Below are 19373 nucleotides of genomic sequence, written 5' to 3' on the forward strand. Positions count from 1 at the left end.
TATCGGTAATTGGCCAGTACTTGAGGAAAAGTATCGGTACTTGTGCTGGGTCTTAAAAAAAAATGGTATCGGTGCAACCCTAGATAAAAATATTAGAGAAAAAGAAGAAATGGCTGCATATCCAAAGTTTCCAAAAATACCTTTTATTGCAGACGGTTAAAATATACCAGAGACAATCAGGTGCTAGTCACGTAGACGCATTTCACACATCTGATCTGTGCTTAATCATTATAGTATTTTCATAACGAGAGTTTAGACTATGTAAATGCTAAACTCAGTTGGCGTTCTTTTGCACAGTAATCCTGTACACACAGGCCGAATGTCGGGAAACGGCTAAAAAAAACGCCCGACATTCGGCCCATGTGTATGTCGGTCTCCCTATCAGCACTCTTATGGCAGAGAGCGCTGATCGAAGTGTTCTGGTAAGGGGGCCATCCCCCTGTCAGAACACAACAGCTCAGCAGGGGAGATCGCTGAACTAGCCTTGCATGGTTAGTACAGCTGCTCCGACCAGAGCTAACAGTTATTTTTTGTAAAAAAAATATATATATATATTGTGCACCAGGCTTTACACTTGTTTTTTCAGACAGCATTGCATTTTTTTTTAACAAAGGCTGAGCTGTTAGGCCCCATGCACACGAGACACTGTTAAACACGTGTTCAGAGGCAGTTGGACACTTTTTTCAACTGCCCCTGAATGCATTCAATGTTATCCTATGTGTCCATGCACACAGTCTCGTTTATTGCCGTTTTTAGGCAGTTGCGTTTAACCTCATTTTTCCAGAAGCAAAAAAATGGGTTCAGGCTCAAAAGTTTTCCACGTTTCAGAAGCTAAACGCGGTACCAGCATTTTACCGCAATTTAGTTTATAAGCGTTTTTAAAGGTGACCTATTTTTTTTACATTAGAAATCTCAAAAGTTATGGCAAATGATGAAAAACCATTAAACTATAAAAAAAACAAATTGCTTGCATTGCATTGTGGACAATCCACGACTTGTGGCAGGTGACGTGACAAGTGGACAATTCACAACTTGTGGCAGGTGACGTGGCCAGTGGACAATCCACAACTTGTGGCCAGGTGACGTGGCAAGTGGACAATCCACAACTTGTGGCAAGTGGACAATCCACAACTTGTGGCAGGTGACGTGGCCAGTGGGACAATTCACAACTTGTGGCAGGTGACGTGACCAGTGGACAATTCACAACTTGTGGCCAGGTGACGTGGCAAGTGGACAATCCACAACTTGTGGCCAGGTGACGTGGCAAGTGGACAATCCACAACTTGTGGCAGGTGACGTGGCCAGTGGGACAATTCACGACTTGTGGCAGGTGACGTGGCCAGGTGACGTGGCAAGTGGACAATCCACAATTTGTGGCAGGTGACGTGGCCAGGTGACGTGGCAAGTGGACAATCCACAATTTGTGGCAGGTGACAATCCACAACTTGTGACAAGTGGACAATCCACAACTTGTGACCAGGTGACGTGGCAAGTGGACAATCCACAACTTGTGGCAGGTGACGTGACCAGTGGACAATCCACGACTTGTGGCAGGTGACGTGGCCAGGTGACGTGGCAAGTGGACAATCCACAATTTGTGGCAGGTGACAATCCACAACTTGTGACAAGTGGACAATCCACAACTTGTGGCAGGTGACGTGACAAGTGGACAATCCACAACTTGTGGCAGGTGACGTGGCAAGTGGACAATCCACAACTTGTGGCAAGTGGACAATCACAACTTGTGGCAGATGATGTGGCAAGTGGACAATCCTCAGCTTGTGACAGGTGATGTGGCAAATGACACACTAAATACACGTACACTGCTGCTCTCTCAGCTGCTACTCACTCTGGTCTCACAAAATGGCTGAAATGGTTAAACAATACAGTTTTTTGAGCTTAGGGAGGGTCTTATGATGTTTCCTAACTAAACGCAAACGCGGTAAAACGCTGCGAAAATCTCGGCAAAACGGGCGTTTCTGAACGCTGGTTTTAGCCTTTAAAAACGTGTCTTCAGCAGAGTTTGCACCGGTGTCCTGTGTGCATGGGGCCTTAGATGACAAATTCTGATAATGATGCAGCAAAAACCCTTCATGATGTAGTATAGTATATCTGTTTGCACACATTTTTGCATTTCAGCACTGTTTCCTGTGGGTCTAGTGCACTTATAGGTGTTATAACACCAATCTGCAATCCTCTGATTTTGACCTTCATTTTTTCAATCTCGCTCTCCGCAGGATTCCCACCGTTTTGGCAAGCACATTCGAGAATCTCTGCTTGACATTCTGAGCCTGTTCAAGCTGGAGAATAAGTAGAATGTTTTTTACTATCCTGCCAGCCTTTCAAACATCTAGGAGTTACATTCAAGGAGCAAGAAAAAAATTCAACTGAACTGCTTCCAAAGACTGGGACCATTGTTTTACATCTCAGCCACAAAAAGCTACAAGAACCTCGTCTGCATGATGAGTACCGTCTAACACTGCCTTACATGTAAGATCCTACATGTATTCAAGAAGCAGTACAATCACAACAGAAGAACAATCTGTCACAAATTTTCATTCAAGTTTCCTGTATACAAGGAACAATGTGCTGAGGGAAATACTCGTATAACTCAGACCCTGAGTTTAATTTTTTACAAAAGCATACTTCTAATCGATGTATGACGTGCAATGTGAACAAGCATCTTGCTTAAGGTGCTGGAGATCGGATGAGTTCTGTGCGTGAGCTGGTGCCTTATATGTTCTGTGTAAATTTATGGCTTATTATAGTGAAGTGTCAAGCAACGCAATGCAATATTTTTCCTAGTTGTCATACCTGCCACATTTGTTTGAGGCACCCCATAAGCACCAACAGTTTTCCTTTTATTTCAAAGACCCCCTTTTTTTTTTGGCTTTATGTTATATGTGTTGCTTGCTTTATTGCTGCTGTAACTGAACTGGAGTGTTTGCCTGATCATGCCAAGTTTTATTTCATACTTTTAAAAGTAATTGTTTTTTCTCTTTGTTTTTCACCTTATTCTATGCCTTTCCAAAGACATGATCTTTAAGTTGGGCTTTCAGTTTAGAGGACTCCCACCAAAACAAATTATGTTCTCAGTGGAAATAATCAGGGTATGGTTGATTTAGCAGTTGAAACCCATATAATGACTTGCTTGTTTTACCCCGGAGCCAGCATTTTCAGGTGGAGTACTAATTTAAGCTAACTAATTTAAGCTAAAAAAGCAGAAAAATCTCCACCAGAGCTACATATAGGAAAGAACGATCAATCAAAATGTTTGGGGCTGTTATTTATAAATTCTTATTTAGGTAATATCCTTATTTTTACAATTCCATCTCTAACTGATTATGGGTCATACTTGAGCAAATTACAACACGGGTATAAAACAAAGACTTAATTTTTACTATGTCTTATAAAGCAAACCGAAAATGTGTGGGGGGAAAAAAGAGACTGCCACGGCTCCACATAGTAGACATCAATCTCTAGATCTCTAGGTACTATTCAGCACCATGGTCAGCATAAGCCAGACTGACAAAGAAGGCGGTTATATTCGTATACCATAATGACCTAGGATTCAGTGTGCTTAAAGCACTGAAAGGGGGAAACTGACCCATGGATGGGTAAGTACCAGAAGAAGCCAGTGGCAGTTTTTGTCCATGTCAGGTTTACTTTAAGAGTCGCACACAAACACACATATGGATAATACTTGGTTTATTCAGTAAGACGGTGTAAAAGGTTTAATGTTGTAGCAAAACATAGTTATTAAACCGATTTCAGTTTATTTTAGTCTGGTTTGGCAGGCCGAACTCGGTTCGAATGATGGGCAAGCAGAATGTACCAAGTTTATCAATCAATCAGTTTGGGTACAACCAGCATGCTGGGTGTTACCTTCAATTATCGCTTGCGGCTGCTATAGCCACTAGCACTAATCACTGTCTTCGGTGGCCCGGCAGGAGGGATATCTGCATCAACACTGTTGATGAGGGAATCAAGCTAATTTATTTCCTGCATCCCGTGGTTGCAATTAAGAAATTTGTTCCGTGCATGGCCGGCCTTCGTGAAAGAGAGCTTGTGATTGCTCTTTGTTACAGAATTTTGCATGTTAACCTTTGCTTTATTGTATAAGCCAAGTTGTATACCTGAATTTCAATGCAAACATTTTATTTTGTGTTTTATCTTTTGTGTATATTTTTGTTTGAATTCTAAGTACTATTTTACCTCTATTGTTTTTTTTTAAGCTGGCCATGGACAATTTTGATCTATGAGCTGGCTGTTTGTACTGAAGTCCATCTACCGATCGACCTCAGTACAGCCAGCCTGTTCGTTTTTTTTTTAGGTGTTTTTTGCGTGGTCACTGCCGGTAGCTATTGCGGCTGGCAGTGATTATTGTAATCTAACCGCGGAAAAACATCCTGTTTTCAAAATACAATAGTGCAGCAGGAGGGATTCCCCCGTTGACTTGTGTTGATGGGGGGAATTGGGTACATTTATTAGAGTATATGATTCTCCTTGGCATGAATATACTGCCAAGTGTTTATCAGCTATCAGTTTTTCTGCATTTTTGTCACTTTTTTTTCCCATAGCTTCACTAAATTATCAGAATGTTTATTAAGATACTAGTACCCTTGATGTCCACACTAGAAGTGATTTCTGGTAAAGCACCATGCTGCTCTTCTGTAAGAACAATAAATATTATCAGCATAATTAAGTTCACTACATCACATTGCCAGAGTCTGGCTGCAGCTCAGGAGAGAGAATAGAAACCTGTTGTTGTTTCTGTGGGTCTGTAAAAAGGTCAAAATTATTCTTACAAGCTACTGTGACTGTTTAACTATTCTAAAAGACAGGGATAAGATGCATACACATTATTCTTGCATAGCAGCCCCCCTAATACTTGAGCCCCATCGCGATCCAGTGATGTGCACGACGGCATCGGCTCTTACTCCTCATTGGCTGAGACAGCATTGGCTCCCGCTGCTATTATTCACAGCCAGTGGGGATGGGGCTGAGCCGTGGCTCTGTGTGTGAATGGACAAGCAGAGCAGTGGCACCGGGTGCCCCCACAGCAAGCTGCTTGCTTTGGGGGAGCTTGGCAGGAAGGAGGGGCCTGGAGCGCCACCAGGGGACCCGAGAAGAGAAGGATACGGGCTGCTCTGTGCAAAACTACTGTCTTTGCTATCAATTTAAGGAATATACTCGGAAAGATGGGAAACAAATCTTGTCACTTCCCCCTCTATTTTTTCTTCGAATTCATTCTTCCTACTGTGTTCTGTGGTGAACACTACTAGTTGTGCTTTGAATCTTGCTCCGATAAGAGACCATATCACTAGTGCACACTTTATTTGAAAGCTCTGCAGAATAAGAACCTGACATTCCCAAAAATCTCAGGTACTTCTCTCTTCCAGCTCCCCCACAACTGACCAAAAAAAACGTTATTTCATACTTTCGTCATGCGGCTCAAGCTCTGTCGGCATGAACAGTGACAGTTGCAGGAGGAAGCCTGAAAATGGCATCTGACGCAAAGTGTCTGTTTCCTGTTAATTTTACAGGGCTTATAGATAGAGGAAGAAAAAATAAAACCTAAATATATTTGTTATGCTACCTGTTTTTATAAAGGCATTCAAATTCAAAAGCTTGAACTGGTGGCAGGGTTTCTTTAAATTGGTTGTAAACTCAGAAGGTTTTTATCTTGATGCATTAAGATAAAAAAAATGGTGTGCAGCAGCCCCCCTCCCCCAATACACACCTGAGCCCATCTCGATCCAGTGATGTTGCACAAGAAACTTGGCTGCCTGGACTCTCCTTCCTGATTTGCTGAGACATCAGTGGAGCACTATTGGCTCCCGTCAATCAAAGTCACTGAGCCAATGAGGAGAGAGAGGGCGGGGCCGGGCTACGGCTTTGTGTATAAATTAACACAAAGAGCAGTGGCTCTGCTCGGTGCCCTCATAGCAAGCTTGCTATGGGGGCACTTGGCAGGGGGGAGGGACCAGAAGCGCCGAAGAGGGATCCGAGAACAGGAGGATTGGGCAAAGGAGAAAAAAACACTCAGGTGTGGAAATCGTCAAGGTGATTACTTCTCCCAGAACCACGGGTGCAGGCAATGCATGCGTGATTGCAAAACAAAAGAACAAATTCTTCTGGACAGCTGCACACCGAATAAAAATGGCCTTTATTGGAAAATCCCAAAATCCAAAACGGCACTACATGTCACAGCAAACCGGTAAAGCTGACACGTTCACACTATATTAGTGTTGTCGTCATAGCTATGACTAAACACTAATATAGTGTGAAAGGTGTCAGATTTACCGGTTTTCTGTGACATGTAGTGCCGTTTTGGATTTTACAATAAAGGTAATTTTTATTCGGTGTGCGGCTGTCCAGAAGAATTTGTTCTTTTGTTTTGCAAAGAGGGGGATTGGGGCTGCTATGTGCAAAACCACTGCACAGAGCAGGTAAGTATGACATGTTTGTTATTTTCAAATGAATAAAATAAAATCTCCATAGCTCCCGCTCTATACTAACCTATGACCCCCCTATAGTATTGAAGGGACTTAAAAATGGCGCTGGGGGGTTTATTTTTTATTTTTATTTTTTTAAGTCTTTTTTTAACTTCTTACTAATGTTATGGAAACCTGCAGACCCATCTTAAAACAGGCTAGAGCAGAATGACGTAACTCCTGCTCATGTGTAGGGACTGTATCAGTAATAAAAGCTGAGCTGCGCATGCATTGTCTCTCTTCTGCAGTGAAAAGCCTGCCTGATCGCAGATTGCGACAGTGGAACTTTAGTTCTTCTTTAAGAAACGCACTAAATCGTCTGTTGCTAAAAAGGGGGAAATTTATGTATTCTAGTTCCAAAAATAACTGTTGCAACTGGATCAACCAATAAGAACCAACCGTTCTTCCCCAGCTGCCAATTTCTTGAGTAGATTTCACAAAGTTTATTGGTTGCTCTAGAAGCAAATGGTTTTTATTCTTGATCCTTTCATTATAAAAAAAAAAAAAGAAGAAAAAAATAAAAATAAATGTTTGGTACATTTGTGAACTTGGGCTTTACCAGAAAACACATTTAAATGACTCAAGAAGTGAAATATTTCAACCAATGTTGGCAAAACATCTTATCAAAGTAATTTTTCACTTTATAAAACCTTTACCGGGACAAAATGTATTTTGTTTGATACACTGCTCATTTTCTGTCTTTTGATGTAGGCCACCAGTATGCTGAAGATATTTACACAATGTTAATTTAGCTAATTGCACTATAGAGCATTCTATGGATACGTTTCTAGCACAAGTCAACACAATGTTTTTTCATATGTTTATTAGACAAAATTAGCCTTTTTTATTATATTCAACTGGCTTTATGGAGTTACTTGCTTTTTCTGTGTTTAGTTCAAAAGTTTGTATAATTATTTTTTTCTTGTTCTTGCCATCATCAATGCAATTTCAAATCGGGAAGGACTTGAGGGCAATAAAAAGCCAATATTTAAATATCCCAGTCTCTCTTTTTTTTTTTTCTTGTCTCTCGAACTGATTAGGGGTTACAAGATGTATTCATAGACCATAGGTTATAAGCTTGTACCTTCAGGTAACTGGACACTGGAAAAGATTGAGGACATGTCTCCTGGGTGCTTGCCCTATAATCCTAACCCACTCTGAGTCCTCAGATTTTTAAGGTCCTAAGGTGATGGCCGAAGTCTCCCCTATAGAGAAATCACTCTTGGCCTAACTAGCTTATTATTTTATCTTCAATCAACTCTTAACTATCCTCTAATACAACAAGAGAAGCAGTGCATCTGGATTTGTGCAACCTTAGTAAAATCGTGGGAGCCATACCCAGATCGCACGCCATTGGGACAACGTGCAGTGTTTCTTCAGGCACTGGATCCTGCATAGGTGCTCACCTTGGAACTTTGTCCAGCGCAAATAGCTAACTGCAGGGTGCTATACATGGCCATGGCTCATCCCTGTGGAACCCAAATCCTAAAGACCCCTAAAGGGGTGTACCTACATCAGGGGTGGCAAACACAAGGCCCGCAGGCCGGATCCGGCCCGCCAGACCTTGCCATGTGGCCCGCGCAACGGCCGGCAGGTCGCCACCTCTTTTGTCTCCCAGGCAACACGAGTAAACATCCTCCGTCTGTTGCCACCTTGTCTGGTTTTTGAGTCATGTGTCTGGTTTTCAGCACGCTCGAAACCCGGAAACACATTCAGACTGGATGGTGGCTTCCTCTATGCAGGCTTTCGGGAGAGTGTTTATACCAGCCGGCACAGAACCTGCCCCTGTCACCTCCCCGCTCTCACTATCTCTCTGTCACTGTATTAATTTCCAGGATTGAGGGGACGCTGCTGAGTATGGAATACTAGCAGATATGTGTGCGGGCTGCAGGGTATGTGTTCACCCCTGGTAAAGTGTCCTTTCCATCTCCGAGCGCCATGCAACGTGACTGTCAGAGGATATGTTTCTGCAGAGTGAAGACAGCGGTGTAGCGGGTGAGAGGACCATGATTGGCCCAGGTGACATCGTACAGGCTCTTGCAGGTACAAGTGTCCCCTCGTTCATCACAGCTCAGAAAGAGGCAGCGGCAGTGCAGTGAACAGGAGGTGGGGGAGGTTATGATCTCCAGCAGTAGAGAGCTGGTGGAGGAAGCAGTTATCGTGCAGCAGTGGCAGCGAGCAGGTCTGTGCAAGTTACAACACACACAGGGGTTGGGGGCATGGATACTTACTGTGTGCTCTGTTGGTGAGATCTGCAAGACTTCCACACACACACACCAAATCCCAACCCCATACCATCCTACCCCACCCCATCCCGTCCACCCCCATCCCATCCCATCCTACCCCATCTCATCCTACCCCACCCCATCTCACCCTACCCCATCCCATCCTATCCCACCCCATCTCATCAGGTCAGATATTGCACACTGTCCATAGCATACTCCTGTACCCTGCATTCCGTATGCAGCAAACTCCTGAACCCTGCACTCCATATGCAGCAAACTCCTGAAACCTGCGCTCCATACGCATCAAGCTCCTGAACCCTGCACTCCATAAAACCAGTAATAAACAAATGCAGTGACAATTCTTTATGATACTAAATAGTGGACACATAGTCCTACAGATACAACCGCAAACCATACTGCTAATGCGGCCCCCGATGAATTTGAGTTTGACACCCCTGGCCTACATTTACAGGTGAAGTCTGGAGATTCTGTTTAGACCAGCATCGTGGACAGGTAAGACGAGATCACCCAGTATTTCTGACAATAACTATAAAAACTGGGGCTACGTTTGCAATGTATTTACTTAAAGTATAAACTTTTCATGCTTGGTGCTAAAAACTCAACCACTCAGAGCTTAGTCTCATGTGGATGACCAGATGTTACATCCAACCACAGGTCACACACTGTACTGCCACTTCCACCTAAAATGCTTCCTTCCATCCTTTTGCCACAAAGACTTTGCTACAGGACGACACAGCACCAGGGTTACTGTGTATTCCTTCTGAACATGCTAACCCATTATCCTGCAATCTACATTGTGAGTAATCCACAGGCTATTATCCTGTACACCTTAAGTTGTAGGATTACGCAACATGCTTTCCTTTATGGACATGCTCACTTCTGCTGTGCGCAAAAGCCTCACTTTTGAACCTCTTTTTTGCCTCTCATTGCCCCTTTGAATACAAGAATTCCAACTAAATCTAAAAAGACATTCTCCTTTCATTACGAAATAAAATTGCCAATTTACGATGATTGGGTCAATCCAGAAAAGATTTTCACTGCTCTGAAAATCATTGCTGAGCACTATCCAATGAAAAAACAGAGTTTACCAAAAGGTGGTCTGTTCCGGTAGTTGATCCTTCCATCTCAGCCTTAAACATCTCACTGTATCGATTGGAGATATTCATCCAAAGATTCTGAAGATAGGAAGTTTGAGACACTCATAAGATGTTTTTTTTAACACTTGCAGACCCAGCTCTATCCATCAATTTCTAGATTGTAAGCTCTAACGAGCAGGGCCCTCTGATCCCTCCTGTATTGATTTGTATTGTGACTGTACTGTCTTCCCTGATGTAAAGAGCTGCGCAAACTGTTGGCGCTATATAAATCCTGTATAATAATCAATCAATCCAATTTCTGTCTTTCATACTGCAGCTAACTGGACTAAGGCAATGAGCAACCATCACAATCCTGTATTTCAGGATGTTGCCTTACCTGAGAAATTATAGCAATTAATACTTGCCCTGTTCTTTTGTGTGGATGCTCTTAATCAAGTAATTACACAAACATTCAGAAAGGCTCTGATCTCAGTTTTACATATGCAGAATCTTGTGGCTCAAAGCCAGGTCAGGTCAGATATGTTCAAGAGATTCTAAAATCTTTCAACAAATACCTAGCAGTTCCAAAATTTTAAATTGAATCTTCAAGGACAGTTACTGCCTTCATGGGAAAATTAAGAATACTTGGCATCTGTAGCCATTGATGCCTATCTGCATTTTGCCATTTATCCACTTCATCAGGTGGATAATATCCTATCTCGTAGATTATGCAGTAGAAAAAAAATCAGTTTGTTGCACTGCCTTTTGGCAGACATTCCCCTGCAGCAATCCTTGCCGTCTAAGAACGCATTTAGGTCACACAGGTTATCTAGATGACCTTCTCTTGAAGAAGAATTTTGTATTTCATCTGTCTGCACTACAGTTTGCATAGGGTGCTGTAGTGAAGTTATCCTGTGATGCCTTTTTGCTTTATGTGATTAAATGTCACTATACCAAGATCTACTGTTGTAGAGCCTTATTTTACTTCTGGAGGACTCCTATCCCTTCCAGCTATCTGTACACATCCACAGGACAATTCAGATTCTCCAGGCTTTCAGTTGGGTGAACATCTTCCAAAAATCTGTTCTCCAGCCTTCTCCTTGCTTGGAGTACTTGGATCTGATTCTGCACACAACCTAAGCAAATGTTTTCCTTCCAGAGAAGAAACTGCTTGCTCTCGGAGACCATGCTCGGGAATTGAGGTCAAACATACACCCATCCTGTAAGATTCTCCTAGTGTGTTCTAGGCTTCATGGTAGCCTCCTTCAAGGCTGTTCCAGTCAGTATTGTAATCATTGCAAGGTCCCCAGTTTATTGGATATTTGGATGATAATATTATTATTATACAAGATTTATATAGCGCCAACAGTTTTTGCAGCGCTTTACAACATGAAGGCAGACAATACAGATACAATTCAATACAGGAAGAATCAGAGGGCCCTGCTCATTGGAGCTTACAATCTAGAAGGGATGGTCAAGTGAAAAAAAAAAAGGTAATAACTGTGGGGGATGAACTGATGGGGAAAATGAAAGTACAGTTGTTGGGTATGGGTAGGATAGGCTTCTCTGAAGAGGGGGGTTTTCAGGGATCGTCTAAAAGCTGATAGAGTAGGAGATAATCGGACAGGTTGGGGTAAGGAGTTCCATAGGATTGGAGAGGTGCTGGAAAAATCTTGGGAGGCAAACAAATTTGGAGGTGACGAGGCAGCTAGAGAGCAAGAGGTCTTCAGAGGAAAGAAAAGAACGATTAGGTTGGTATTTGAGACTAGGCTAGTGATGTAGCTGGGGGCTAAATTGTGGATGGTTTTGTAAGTTAGTATTTTAAATTTAATTTGTTGGGTGAGCGGGAACCAGTGGAGGTATTGACAGAGAGGAGTAGCAGACACAGAGCGATTGGTAAGGTGTAGAGGTTGGCCAATGAGTTGGGAGTTGCAGTAGTCGAGGCGACTGATGACCAGGGAGTGAATTAAGAGCTTTGTTGTGCCATTGGTTAGAAAGGGGCATATTTTGTGAAGGTTGAGGTGGCAAGATTTGGACAGTGATAAGACATTGGGCTTAAAGGAGAGTTCAGAGTCCAGGACTACACCTAGGACCTTGGCATGCAGGGATGGGCTCGGTTTTGGATATATTGAGTTTGAGGATGTGGTGGGACATCTAGACTGATATGTGTCTTGTTTGGGACTATTGTCGCTGCCAGCATATGGAATGCTGTCATGCTGTGTTCCAGACTAGTTTGGTTGCCAGTGCATGCAATTACATGGTCTACCACTAAGGGAGTGTGTGCTGGAACCCATTTTTGGATATGGCGGTGGGCTGTGATCTCCTTGGCGCTGCTTCCGCCCGACAAGATTTGACGTTACTTCCGCTTTTGACAAAGGTAGAAGAGATGGCAATATAAAAAAGGTTTGGCGGGGACAAGGGAGCCCCCAGAAAGCAAAGAATGTCTGGTCAATAACGGCTTAAGGTACAAAAAGATGAAAAAGGCTTTATTTGGGGTGGGGGTAGCATATACATTAAGCATATCAAGCATATGTAAGGAACAATTAAAACAAGAAAGTACAGCGCTAAAAAAATATTGACCACCAAAAACAACTGAAAAATAAATTGGTGAAGTGAACTGTGAAAAAAAGAACTGTGATGTCAAAAAAAGTCCAAGAAATGTATTCCACATCCAAATAAATAAATGAAAAAAGTTCATGGATAATAGTGTCTAAATAAATTGAGAAGAAGTCCTCCACCGAAAGGAACACCCGATAAATAAAGATGTAGTCTCCTTACCAGATGGAAAGACCGGTTTTTCAGCGGTCTTATGGGGCTCAGGGATGTTTAAAAGGCTTCCCAATAAGACTACCTCTGAAGCTGGAACAATTTCAAATTGTATATGTTACCGGTCCCAAAATATAGATTAAGGGAACTGATGGTTGTAGACGTAATGATGTGATGTGATCATCTCGGCGGGTACTGCAAGAATACACGAACAGGAAGATATGTGACCATTCACCTTTATGACTTGCATGAGTTTCACTTTTATATAACCGTACATACAGTTTTTTTGTTATAGACACTTATCTTTATCTCTATGGCACACTTTAGCTGTGTCATAATGAGAATTGCATAGCATTGCTTAATAAATATATACATTCTGAAGCAATTCTCTCTTTTGACCACTAGATGGTGCACATTGCATGTCTGTACGAGCAGTGTATAACCTTTTCAGTAAGAGACTCTATCATCTCATGTAGTTTTAACATGTGGTTTCTAATATATGTAACTTTGCATAAATCAGGTTGAAATATACCCATATATAACATTCTAGTGCTTGCAATAAACAGTTACTCCGACCAGTACAGTAGTTTTAGGGTTTTGGCGCCATTTTCACTGCTCCCAACACATGCTCCTCTGAAAGTCCAATCACAGCAAAACCATTGCACAAAATCTACTAAAACTTTCTCCTACATCTGCTCCAGATGTTTAGGAATCTTTCTAGTACAGTTTAGTAAGAATGAGAATGATTTAAAGTACATACCTGCAAGAATATACGAACAGGAAGATATGTGACCATTTACCTTTTATGACTTGACTGAGTTTCACTTGGTGCCTGTGGCCTTATATAGACTCTGTTTGGGTACCCTCTCTGCCATCTACTGGTTGTTGATAGAATAGCAGGATAGCAAAAATAAAAATAAATGAATACAGACTATGGGGTGCCTGTTTTGTCTTTCATGTGATACCCCAGCCCGTCACACTGCGTGCCACCAATGAATATCGATTCAAACTCCCATGCAATGAAAAATTATGGGAAACCACATAAAGTGAAACCGTTTACATTGAGGGTTTTAACCACTTGCCGCCCGCCAATGACAAATTGACGTCGGCAAAGTGGTTGTAGAATCCTGACTGGACGTCATATGACGTCCTCAGGATTCTAAGCCGCTGCGCGCCCCCGGGGGCGCGCATCGCGGCGATCGTTGTTGCGGGGTGTCAGTCTGACACACCGCAACACCGATCTCGGTAAAGAGTCTCTCACGGAGACTCTTTACCACGTGATCAGCCGTGTCCAATAACGGCTGATCACGATGTAAACAGGAAGAGCCGTCGACGGCTCTTCCTCACTCGCGTCTGACAGATGCGAGTAGAGGAGTGCCGATCGGCGGCTCTCCTGACGGGGGGTTCGCCCTGATTGTTTAGCCCCCCCTCGGATCGCCACATGGACCACCAGGGAAGCCCACCCTGGACCACCAGGGAAGGGCAACAACAACAAAAAAAAGTCTAAAAAAAAAAAAAAAAAAGTAAAAAAAAAAAACCCATTACAAATAAAAAAAAGATGCCAATCAGTGCCCACAAATGGGCACTGACTGGCAACATAGGAAAAATAAGTGCCGCCCCATCAGTGCCACCCCACAGTGTTCATCAGTGCCACCCACAGTGTCCATCAGTGCCACCCCACAGTGCCCATCCATGCCCAGTGCCCACCTATCAGTATCCATCAGTGCCACCCATAAGTGCCACCCATGAGTGCCCATCTGTGCCGCCTATGTGTGCCCATCAGTGCTGCCTATGTGTGCACATCAGTGCCGCCCATGAGTGCCCATCAGTGCCGCCTGAGTGCCCATCAGTGCCGCCTATGTGTGTCCATCAGTGCCGCCTATGTGTGCCCATCAGTGCCGCATACCAGCGCCGCCAATCAGTGCCACCTTATCTGTGCCCGTCAGTGCTACCTCATCGATGTCCATCAGTGCCATCTCATCAGTGCCGCCATATCAGTGCCCGTAATTGAAAGAGAAAACGTACTTATTTACAAAAAAATTAACAGAAAAAAATAAAAACGTATTTTTTTTTCGAAATTTTCAGTCTTTTTTTAGTTGTTGCGCAAAAAAAAAAAAAATCGCAGAGGTGATCAAATACCACCAAAAGAAAGCTCTATTTGTGGGGAAAAAAGGACGCCAATTTTGTTTGGGTACAGTGTAGCATGACCGCGCAATTGCCATTCAAAGTGCGACAGTGCTGAAAGCTGAAAATTGGCTTGGGCGGGAAGGTGTATACGTGCCCTGTATGGAAGTGGTTAATAAGGTAAAAGTTTGCACTTACAATTAGTTGAAAAAAGTACAGCGCAAAAGTGAATGTAATGGAGTGGCGTCTCCTCTGTTCTTCCTCCGTCTGCTCAATTCCGTCGCCGCGTGTCTCCGTATAGTGCGTGATGACGTCTCGAGCTAGGCCACACCTACGCGTTTAGTCACAAACAGGACGTCGTCGGGGATAGGCTGAATGTGAGGAACAAAATATAACACAGTATATTAGGGATGCACCGATTATCGGTGGCCGATACATATCGGCCGAAAATAGCGTTTCTGGGTCCCTGCCGAAATAAACTTAAAATGCCGATAATCAAGCTGGGTGAAACCATTTTTTACTATGAGGCGGGGGAGGCAATGTTCATATCAATATACAGTATGTAGACCCACATGCTGGCCGCCAGATCTGCACATAGCGCGAGCAGCGGCACTGTACTAACTGTGTGCCGACTGCTGCTCGCGCTCCACCTTGTCCTCCTAGCAAGACCTATCGCCTGTTGTTTGGACTCCCCCCTATGGGGGAGTCTCTTGGTTTAGACCAGCGGCGTGAGCCGCGTGACGTCACGGCCAGAGGCGAGGGAGGACTCGGAGCGCGCAGGGAGCTGTGTCGGATCAGACATCTCACTGCCTGCCTAGGAGGAACCTCCACAAAAAGTAAGCAGTACTACTACTAAGTAACTTAAGTTGTGTACAAAACCTGTTAGGACTGGAGCAATCTGTTAAATGGCAAATTCGTTCCTTGTTTTTGGGGGGGGTGGGACGGAGGCACAGGCACATGGTTAACTAAGGTGAGTGACTATGTAAAAAAAAAAAAAATCTGCCATTTTTTCACAGTGAGGCTGCAATTGATATTTGTTTTGGTAGTCAGATAAGGCAAGCATGGCTCAATAACACACAAACCGTTTTTAAAAAAAAAAAAAAAACGTTTGTGTGTTATTGAGCCATGCTTGCCTTATCTGACTACCAAAAAAAACATTAATTGCAGCCTCACCGTGCCAAGACATACAGCCACTGTGCCCATCACATGCAGCCACTGTGCCAACACACGTCGCCACTGTGCCCATCAAACGCAGCCACTGTAACCATCAATTATTTTTGCCACTGCCAGTTTGCCCCATCAATTGCCGCCACTGTGATCCAACGCAGCCACTGTGCCATCAAACGCAGCCACTGTGCCATCAAACGCAGCCACTGTGCCATCAAACGCAGCCACTGTGCCATACATAAAATTATTGAAAAAAAATATGAAATAGGGGAAAAAACAAAGAAACGTCATTTTCGGTTTCGGACTGAATTTTTTTTTAATTTCGGTTTCATTTCGGTTCTGAAATTTCCATTTCGGTGCATCCCTACAGTATATCTCACAATACCTAACCATTTAATTAAAAAACATGCTGCAGCAAATATAAATGAAAAATGCAGAGCGCTCTAACAGGCATCAAAAATTTGCAGACTCCGTTTGTCCAGAAAAGAGAGGCACTGCAAAAAAGTCAATAATGTGCTGTTAGATAAGTGTGAAATTTTGGTGATATTGGTATTTTGAAAAACGCACATACAGTATACACATCCAGAGTATTTGATGCACTAGAATGATGAAATTACTCAACGTTAGGCTCAATGGCTCATGTGAATAGTGAATCAAAGCCAAACCAAAGTTCAAACACACTGTCACGTACCTCAGAGGGTGAGCCCGACGTGCAGGAAGTGGCAGCCGTTACTCCTCTGATTCCGGGACCCCTGGTAGAGTAGACAGGGGGAACGGAAATACAGAGTCGCACAAGCGCCTGGAGAGACGCTGATGCAGGGGCTGGTGGTTGCTTCTGCAGGATCTGATGGAGTCTCTGGAAGGCAGGTGCAGCCTGGCAAGTAGCAGACCGGTGGGAAGAGGTCTGGAAGATCAAGCAGCGACAAGTCCCAGAAGACAGTGCAAGTCCCAGAAGCCGGAGAGAAGCTGGACCAGCCGATTAGGCACAGGAAGGTCAGGATGGTAGAGGGGTCGTCAAGCCGGGTCAGTAACAGGCGGGCGGCAGAGTACCAGGGATGAGGCAGAGGGATGGTCGGAGCAAGCCAAAAGGTCAGGGCAGGCGGAAGACAGGATCAACAGGAACAAGCCGGGTATCAGGATCAGGATTCAAGCAGGGGTAACAGGTACTGGCAGGTTCAGGAAACACTTCAGACCGGACAGCAAGAGGCCAGACTCTCAGGACGCCTTAAGTACCTTGTTTTGGCGCCGAATTGCCGTTTGCACGTGCCCGTGCGCCGTTGCCGCCGGTGCGCGTGCCCGCCGTAGTACCGCGAACGCGCGTGCCCGTGCGCCGTTGCCGCGATTGCGCGTGCCCCGCGCGCGCCGATAGCGCCATCTGGTGGCTGAGGTATTTCATGACATTGCCCCCCTCCAATGGGCAGCCTCCGGATGCCCAATCGAGACATCTCCAGTGGATGCGAGTCCTTAAATGATTGGATTAGTCTCTCAGCATGTATGTTGTCCTCTGGTTCCCATGAATTCTCCTCGGGCCCATACCCCTTCCACTTAACGAGGAACTGAATTTGGTTGCGTCTCCTCCTGCAATCAAGGATGGATTCTACCTCAAATTCTTCTTCCCCATTGACTAATACCGGTTCTGGGGGACCAGTATCTCGTTCAGGAAAGGGGTTGGGAACATCCGGCTTGAGCAAAGCAACATGGAAGACTGGATGAATTCGAAAGGTTTCTGGTAAATCAAGTTCGTAGGCTACCTCATTTATCTTTCTTTTAACAGAGAAGGGGCCCACAAATTTAGGGCCTAGCTTCTTCGTGGGACATGCAAGTCTTAGATTCAGAGTGGACAAATAAACTTTGGTTCCAGGTTCCAGATTGAGTTCTCCTCTTCTTCCCTTGTCAAAGATCTCTTTATTGCGTTCCTGTGTCTTAGTCATTGTCTCCTGCAGGATCCTGTTATTTGTGTTGAAAAAGTTTAAAGTGTCCTGGACAGCGGGTACCGTACTCTCCGGAATAGAATTAGACAGGAACAAAGGATGAAACCCGTAGTTGGCATAAAAGGGTGACTGTTTGGTGGCGGAGTGAATAGAATTATTGTAAGCGAATTCCGCTAAGGGCAGCAGGGACACCCAATCTTCTTGAGAGAAAGAGGAGAAGCAGCGGAGATACTGCTCAAGAGTTTGATTTGTTCTCTCCGTCTGCCCATTTGACTGTGGGTGGTATGCTGATGAAAAGGAGAGACCGATTTTGAGACTACTGCAGAGTGCCCTCCAGAACCTGGAAGTGAACTGCACCCCCCGATCGGACACGATGTCCGCTGGGACGCCGTGAAGCCTAACAATTTCCCTGATGAAAACTTTGGCTGTTTCCGGGGCAGAGGGTGTGCCTTTCAAAGGGACAAAGTGTGCCATCTTTGAGAGCCTGTCCACGACCACAAAGATAGTGGTGAAGCCTTCTGATGGGGGAAGTTCCACAATGAAATCCATGGAGATCATTCTCCATGGTCTCTCTGGCACTGATAACGGTTTAAGGAGTCCCCAGGCTCTAAGCTTGCTTCCCTTGTTGCGAATGCACGTGGTGCATGACTCCACATAGTCCTTGCAATCCTTCAGAAGTTGAGGCCACCAAAAGGTGCGTTGCAAAAGTTCCGAGGTTTTTTGTATCCCAAAGTGACCGGCCAACTCATGATCGTGACAAGAGCTCAGAACATCAATTCGTAGACTCTCGGGCACGAAGATCTTGTCCTGATGCCATAGCAAACCGTCCCTGGACTGCAGCTCCGAACCAGATAAAGGGGAAATTCCAGCAGAGGCTTGCCTGATTTGCGGTAATAAGTCCCTTTGTAACAACAGAAAGTTTCCTGATGACAAGATGGTGTCAGGGGGGCTGAGAGACCCTGAATCTCCGTACATGCGGGAAAGAGCATCCGGCTTGGTGTTTTTTGACCCTGGCCTGTACGTGATATGAAAAGAGAATCTCGTAAAAAAAAGTGCCCATCTGGCCTGGCGTGGTTTAAGTCTCTTGGCCACCTTCAGGTACTCGAGATTCTTGTGGTCGGTGTAAATTAAAATTGTGTGCGCTGCGCCCTCCAGGAGGTAACGCCACTCCTCCAGAGCGGCCTTTATTGCCAACAACTCTCGGTCCCCGACGTCATAATTTCTTTCTGCTTCAGACAACTTACGGGAGAAGTAAGCAACGGGGTGTAACAGAGCCTTGGGGCCCTGTCTCTGCGAAATAACTGCCCCAACCGCGGTTTCAGACGCATCCACCTCAAGAATGTATGGCAAACTCGCGTCGGGGTGTCTGAGAATGGATGCCGAAGTGAACAAGTCCTTCAGGGTTTCAAAGGCTGTTTGGGCTTCTGTAGTCCAACGGAAACGAGCAGTCTGTTTGGTCAAATCCGTTATAGGAGCAATGATGTTGGAGAAGGCTCTGATGAATTTCCTATAAAAATTCGCGAAGCCGACGAATCGCTGAACGCCCTTTCGGTCAGTAGGTGCTGG

At 44.4% G+C, this 19373-nt stretch overlaps 1 protein-coding gene across 3 annotated transcripts in view; it reads left to right on the plus strand.

Annotated features, from left to right (window-relative positions):
* The window catches only part of LOC120916530 (carnitine O-palmitoyltransferase 1, liver isoform-like), a 149094-nt gene extending 145660 nt beyond the window's left edge, over nucleotides 1–3434 (plus strand). For all 3 annotated transcript variants that reach the window (XM_040327555.1, XM_040327554.1, XM_040327556.1), the window contains exon 19: nucleotides 2238–3434. In XM_040327555.1, the coding sequence (XP_040183489.1) occupies nucleotides 2238–2315 (78 nt within the window). In that variant the 3' untranslated portion in view covers nucleotides 2316–3434. The remainder of the gene's footprint in view (nucleotides 1–2237) is intronic.
* Nucleotides 3435–19373: the final 15939 nt, after the last annotated feature.

The sequence above is a fragment of the Rana temporaria genome, chromosome 10 (assembly GCF_905171775.1).
Source record: "Rana temporaria chromosome 10, aRanTem1.1, whole genome shotgun sequence".
NCBI lineage: Eukaryota > Metazoa > Chordata > Amphibia > Anura > Ranidae > Rana > Rana temporaria.